The sequence below is a fragment of the Patiria miniata genome, unplaced genomic scaffold, assembly GCF_015706575.1.
Source record: "Patiria miniata isolate m_02_andy unplaced genomic scaffold, ASM1570657v1 HiC_scaffold_24, whole genome shotgun sequence".
Classification (NCBI taxonomy): domain Eukaryota; kingdom Metazoa; phylum Echinodermata; class Asteroidea; order Valvatida; family Asterinidae; genus Patiria; species Patiria miniata.
This window is the reverse complement of record NW_024037063.1, coordinates 14,795,332-14,802,867: the sequence shown is the minus strand read 5'-3', so window position 1 is coordinate 14,802,867 and position 7,536 is coordinate 14,795,332. Positions and strand designations below refer to the sequence as shown.

General features: G+C 38.2%; 1 protein-coding gene across 1 annotated transcript in view; it reads left to right on the top strand.

Annotated features, from left to right (window-relative positions):
• Positions 1-6,150: 6,150 nt before the first annotated feature.
• LOC119731535 (A disintegrin and metalloproteinase with thrombospondin motifs 9-like) overlaps positions 6,151-7,536 on the top strand; it is a 131,318-nt gene continuing 129,932 nt past the window's right edge. The window contains exon 1 of the mRNA XM_038204708.1: positions 6,151-6,292. Within this exon, the coding sequence (XP_038060636.1) occupies positions 6,270-6,292 (23 nt within the window). The 5' untranslated portion in view covers positions 6,151-6,269. The remainder of the gene's footprint in view (positions 6,293-7,536) is intronic.

Sequence of the window (7,536 nt, the reverse complement as noted above, 5' to 3'; positions counted from 1 at the left end):
TGTTCTCTCCCTGTCATGATTTTGAAGAGTGTTCATTTGGATGAGAAGTAATGAAATCTTGGTGTGAACATATGAATTTGTATTATGGACTTGACTTTTTTAATGATTGCTAAGGGGTATTCAGAAAGCTACCCCCCCCCAAGAAAAAAAGTTAACGGGTGTGTTGTCTATTTTGTTTGGGGGAGGGAACAGGAATATTTCAAAGGTGAAAGGTCAAGAATTGTACCACAGACCATATGACATTTCTTTCCAGCATCCATTTCTTTGCAGTTAGATTGACAGGTGTGCGATATCTCTTTTGATGCTGATTAATGACATTGATAAATCCCCTGTCAGATGTGATAAATGGAATTACTAGCAGATTGGGGCTCATAAATGACCAGATAGGGAGGAGCGATAGCACGGTCATTAGAGATGTGGCCATTTGTCAGGTCAGTATTAGGGAGGGAACTTACATGGTTTGGCATTGAGTTTGTTGTCCTACTGACACCACCTCAATATACTCGGAGAAGTGCCAATAATGTTCTTGTTTTGGCCTATTTTGAAATATTTAGGATAAACTTTAGTTTATTTACAACAACTTCATTTCATTTACAAACTTGCAAGACATACTTGTGGATCATGTTTTCTAAATTCACATACTTGAAAACTTGACCAGTAAAACTGACAGAACTATTTGTTCAGGTTTGCTTGTACCCACCGCCCTCAAACAGGGCGCTGGGAAGGGCTATCTAGCACAAACTTTTGTGAAGGAAGCATAGACACGCAAAGCATCGTGGGCAGCCTACTGCCTCATCCAGTGGATGTATGTACGCACGTGTCATGCGCAGGCGGAAGTGTTGACTTTGTTCAAACAAACTCTATCCAATAGGGATCGCAGAATTTACGACATGCATCCCAAAGAAATCTGCCCTTCACAGCGCCCTGTTTTAGTGCAGTGGGTATGAGCCCATTCGCCAGGGCGTACAAATGTATATATATCTATCCAATGAAATACATAGTGAGGACAAGTGCACAAGTACCCCTCAATATGCAGTTACTAAAAGGAAAGTTTGGGGAGACCACTGGCGGGGACACATTCAAATGAATTATAAATGACAAAAGCATTCATCTCGTGGTGCTGGTGATTTGACTTGTAAAAGGGCTTTTGAATTACTCTGAGATGGACTAAACTACAATACTGATTACAATACATTTCAAGAGAAAGAGTTGTTTTTCACTGAGAGATGGAGGAGTTCGATACTTTTTTCCCTCCATTTTCCCTGATTTTACAGAGAAAAAGTGTCGGCTGCTTTGTTGCAATTCTGAAACCTCTTCGTCCACCATTTATCGTTACATTATTGGAAGTCACTTGAAAGTTGTTGTGGGTTTGTTTTTCCTCGGTCTAATTCTTCCTGGAAATGAATTCCACAAAGTAATCCAGAAGTTGGCATATCCATTGACTTGTGATTGATTGATGAAATGTGTCTATGATTGATGGTCTTTCTTTAATTGAGCATATTGAATAAAAAAAAATCCAATTTGTGGTCAACCTGTTTACTGGCTCAAACCTTGGTGGTTTTCAGTGTATAATTGAAGAAATGTGATAAGGATAAACTTTTGAAGATTAATAGATTTAAGCGACAGTTTCAATCTGCTCTTCAAATTCAACAGTAAATCCTTACCCTTGTACTGCAAAGCCTACTGTCAAATTGTGGTTCTTTGCAAAACCATCCCTCATTGTATTGGCATCTTTAACCTTCAAATTAAAGATTTCAGGAAAATAGGATCCCCTCTTAAAGACACTTTTAATCAAGTTTGATTAATAAAAGTTTTGCAACTTTTGGAAAGAATCAAAGAATCGGAACTGAAGTGCGTTTTTCCTCCGTGATGTCATCCTTGACATGTTGACATCTTGATGTTATTAACTTGTCACACTAATAAAACAGATTACATGCACTTGTGCTCCTGTCATTTATATGGCTCAGAGGAGATAAATCCAAAATTCAGTCAGAGTTTGGGTCAAGGTCAGACGATCAACAACTTTTGCTGACTTCTGTATACTGAATTAAGGTGATATTACATGTAATTTTAAGATGATGACTTTTCCTGGCAGGTTTTTGACATTTTTTGTCATTATCCGCAGCTGTTACTTGATCATATACGAAGGTGAAAGATTGAAAATGGATTGAAGTCCTCATTTGTATCCAATGATTGATATTCGTGTGTTTAGTTGATCTGATACACCGTGCCCTCTAGAGACATGCACACAATAGGGAACAAAAGATTGTATACGTCTCCCCAGGGCAATTTCTATAGATGAATACATCTCCACAAGGTTATCACGAAATAGATATATGGATTTTACAAAAAAGCTAGGAATTTCCAAGGTATGTTGATCTGTCGCAAATGGGAGAGTTTTAGAAAAGGGATATTAGGTCCGAATTTCAGCCAAGGAAATTAATTCTGGTTAAAATAAGAGCATTTTGAAACAGTACTTTCAAACTCGAAAACTTTAGTACACGAGAACAAAGAAATGTCTCCACAAGGATACAAATTTCAGTATGTGTGGATGGTTTTGACTGTGGGGATTGAGAACAGTTGCATACAGTGCATGTTTAGCCTACTTTAGTTTCCGAAATGATTTATTGATCTTTCGTCAAGAGCAAAGAATAGCTCATAAATTGGAAGGTTAAGCACTCTTATATTCCTGGATCAAATTTTACTTATGTTTGTCAGGATTGTTTTTTAACCTTGTAGATATTGACAAGGTAATAACTTGCGTCACTTTTTTTTTTGGGGGGGGTGGAGGAGCTTGGGGTAAGGTTTTTGGTTATACCTTATTTATGATTTCTGTCATCTACATGACATAATTTCCAGTGTCTTACTCTTGAGTACCTAATTGTTGGTAGATACGTGCGGTATATAAGACTCTAGTATTATTGTTAAGAAGTTGAGCATGAGGCTTCCATCTCACCAAGACAGACTTACTTTCATGCATTTTTTTTTCTCACTGTTTAATTCCTTCTGTGCTCAGTGACAATCTGTAGAGCGTTACCCTACATGTCAAAAACTATCAGGTGACAGATTTGACCAAATCTGCAAACTGCCCTCATATTGGTACAATTAGCCATTTCAAAATGGCTGCTATACAAGCTGTACCTTTATTAGTGGTCATAGGGGTACACACCTGTAAATCGATCCGCCAAGCTCATGAATAAAAGTTATACCCTCAAAATATTCTATATTAGAGAGTTCTGAGCGCCGTAAAATTGGGGAATTGAAGAGATATGGTAGTGAACCTCTAGCCCGGACTTGGGGCTTCCAATTCTGAGCATTTTGGATGCTATTGGGCTCGAAAGTGGCGCTATTTTGCCATGTTGTGGAGGGATCGTTTTTCAAGATGGCTACTTTTCCGCTTTGGGGAAAATAGGGGTCGTCTTCTTTGCGTGAAAATATCTCGAAAAGTCAATGGTCAACCCACCATAAATTGAAAAGAAAATGAAAGATGACACATTGATCATCATTTTTCTGTGCAGCTTGAATACCTGTGAGAGTTTTGAGTATTTTTAAAAGAATTTTGAAGTACGGGCATTTAGCACTAGTGTCTATGGGAGTTTATTTGCAGGTATGCACCCTATAAAGAATCACAAAGATGGCCGTTTCGCGCATGCGCTGTGCCGCGGCAGTGGTCTTTTCAGTGGGCGGAACCTACGGGGAGGGGGAAAAAGTGTTTTAAAGGTATCAACAAGGGTTTTTTGCCGTAACGGATGCTTCCAAATCATAAGGGAGCAGTAGGCTATCACCCGATTACAACAATTGATACTTGAAAAGGGGGGGGGGGCATTTTGAGCTTAAAAGTAGCTGGAACTCAATTTATTGTCGCTGGGGGCGCTCTACAGCTTAGCAGGGGCAAAACAATCACTATTTTCGGGCTTAATATCTACCTCGGATAATATTTTTCTTTCATTTTTTTTTTCAAAATATTGACTTTGGAGATATTCTGCTTGTCCTGAATGTGATTTTGTGTTAAAATTTAAAAGTTGCCTGCTATTATAGGGTACACACCTGTAAATCGATCCGCCAAGCTCATGAATAAAAGTTATACCCTCAAAATATTCTATATTAGAGAGTTCTGAGCGCCGTAAAATTGGGGAATTGAAGAGATATGGTAGTGAACCTCTAGCCCGGACTTGGGGCTTCCAATTCTGAGCATTTTGGATGCTATTGGGCTCGAAAGTGGCGCTATTTTGCCATGTTGTGGAGGGATCGTTTTTCAAGATGGCTACTTTTCCGCTTTGGGGAAAATAGGGGTCGTCTTCTTTGCGTGAAAATATCTCGAAAAGTCAATGGTCAACCCACCATAAATTGAAAAGAAAATGAAAGATGACACATTGATCATCATTTTTCTGTGCAGCTTGAATACCTGTGAGAGTTTTGAGTATTTTTAAAAGAATTTTGAAGTACGGGCATTTAGCACTAGTGTCTATGGGAGTTTATTTGCAGGTATGCACCCATAGGCTCTGACAGCTGTTCAGTTGAATCCATAGGGATTTGTGGCAGTTGGAGAGCAGCCCGTACAAAAACTGTCAAGAGCAGTGGGGGTTAGAGTTTTGGACAGTTTGTGATAGTTATAAGTATAGGAGGGTTTTGATTAATGTGAACTATACTCACTAGCAATGGACTACAGTAGATAGCTGATGCAAACAAGTTATAGCAAACTAAATTGATTTGGTTCATTAATTAAATTGTCCAATAGGCATGAAGTGGGTGTGAAGAGTTTTTTTAGCGTGGAAGCGTAGCAATACCTTGAAAGTCTCCACAGCTTACTGTGCATGTCACAGTTAAATCCAACACCAAAAGTATCAGCGAAAGCATCAACTACACACCATTGCACGATTACTCACAATAAGTCTTAAAGGTTCTCTCCAATAACCCAGAAAATCTGGGGTAAATGATTGAGGTTGAGCAAAATATGGGTCACAGAATGAAATAGGGTATTGTTGAAGGTGCCAGCTTAAGTTATGCTCCCATTATTGCAATTTTATGGATCGTTTAGGTGCTTTAAACCCATCCATGGGGCAAAGGAATATTATTTTGATATTGTATGAAGTTATTGCAGGGTTTGTATTGTGGAAATTGCAACTGTTGAAACGCTAGTAGGGTTCAGCAGTTTTTATTGCCCAATAGAAATGTTTTGAAAGGCTCAGGAGTTTTATTGCCCAATAGAAATGTCAAAACAAGTTACGATTCAAATCAATTACAATTGAGTGCAAAATTGAGATTATTTTCTAGATTTGCCTTTTTGAGGCTTTTGGGTAACATAGAGGCTGATTGCCTGACTGAGATTTTATGGTAAATTTTAAAAATCAGACAAAAGCTTGAGTGGTTGGTTGTCAAAAACAACAAAAATTACTTACGTGGGAATTTTATTGGGTAACACAAGTTTTTATAAATGTGTGTGATATGAGGATTATATGAAGAAGTTGGAATAGAAATATACATGCTTAGGCCTGTGTGCCTTTTTTTTATTGAAGACTTGAATAACATATAAATACCCAATGCCATTGCCTGTACTGAAGACAGCACACCTTGCCTTCATTCAATGGTGCATGATAGGCCATTTTATAGTGGTTTACTGGCATCTTAAAGATAATATACAACATTTGCAAACATCAAAAAACGAAAACTACCAAATTATTATGAAATACATGTACCTTGCTTGACTGTAAGTGAATAATACTAATAGTCTCAAACATCCTGTATAATCATGGCAAAGTGGAAGTTTGTATCAATTTCCAATGATGGGGAAAAATTGTTGGGAAAAAATTTTTTTTTTTCAAATACTGCCCCACGTTATCAAATTTAGTTAGTCCACATTTTGTTTGCAATCGGTTACACATTCATGAACGGGTGCAAGCCAGCTTCCCTGGGCATGCCAAGTCTTTTTTCCCCTCTTTTTCACACAGTTTGGAGCATAGAGGACAATATTCTCACTGAAAAAGTGAAAGTGATATAGAAAATCAATTGCAAGCATGAACCTTGCAAGGCAATTATATGTAATCCTATTTGTCACAGTACTCAAATTGAAGAGCTACTCAAGGGTGTGCTTAACCTATTCATTGTACCTAAACAAGACACATTTCCCCTCTGCTCTTACCGTAGATTCCACAAATGATGTGCCGGGGCCTCATGGTTCTCATCCTCGGAAGCATCACCATGGCAACAGGAGACAGTTTCATTCACAGGACACCAGCACCGCAAACACTTTAGCTGCACAACTCTATCAGATGCACCAACGAATTAGCAAAAGGTAAGAGACACGATCATGAAAAGAAAGTTTTGCCAAAAAACATCCACCCCTATCATCCTTACAGCCTTCAAAATCATATACTTTAGGTTTATGGAGGAATTTGTGGGAATGAGAAAGGTAGTACCCAGCCACTACTAATTCCCATGGGGCTTCATGTCCCTTTAAGGTAGAGTAGAGCATTTGCAGCTGTCCAAAAAATAATTGATGAAAGTAAAGTTTAAAGATAGTAATGACACTAAACTTCCTGTGAAATTATTTTTTCTGGCATGCTGTATTTGCAGCTATCCAAAAAATAATTGATGAAAGTAAAGTTTAAAGATAGTAATGACACTAAACTCCTTGTGAAATTATTCTTTCTGGCATGCTTATTTTGAAGAAAACAATAAAAGAAGGCCATTTCCAAAGATGCGTCAAGTGACGCATTTTTGGAAATTTCTGTTAGTAGTTGGTTTGTAATTCGAAGAATCCGTGAATTTGATACGGACAACATTGACATGATGCACACGCGCGCCCGGTTGCTATTATTCGTCTGTTCAGTGCGTGAAACGGTTGAGCTGCAATCGGCTGAATGAGAACGTGTCCCAGATGCTGATTTCAGGCGCAATTCAAAACATGACTCGGCAACTTTTGAATTGAAATTGAGATCCTAGAATATTGTTTTCTCGGAACATACAGCATTAACTGAGCTAAAGCTTCATCAGGTTAGTTGTTAAGCACCCTTCTTTAGATTTTGAGCACTTTTGTTGCTTCAAATTATGGAGAAAAACCCACAAATGACAAATGATCTACCCTACCTTTAAGATTTAAGTACAAAAGATGTGTCATTTGGGTCATGCAGTGTGATTATTATTATTATTATTTCTGGTAATTAAACTAGGCGTATGGATTCCTCAAACGACACTGTAGCTCACATATCTGAAGAGAGAAGACAATGAAGAAATAGAGGTGGGAGCAAATCCCCAGTAAAATATTCTGGGGAAAACCCACGGAATCAGGTAGGGACTGAAAACCCAATCCACATGAGGATCAGGGCGGGAATCAAATCGGGCCACATCGGTGGAAAGCAAGGAAAGGACTGCTGCGCCAACCTGACTCTGGTGGATTGTTGAGAATTCAGAAGGTTTCTTTCTGGGGAGTTAGATTAAAGAATAATTGCAAACAATCACACAAATAATTTGTTTTCATCAGACAAAGCTCAACTCTTCATTTATTCAAGAAATTATCGAAGTAAAAATATTGTTGGC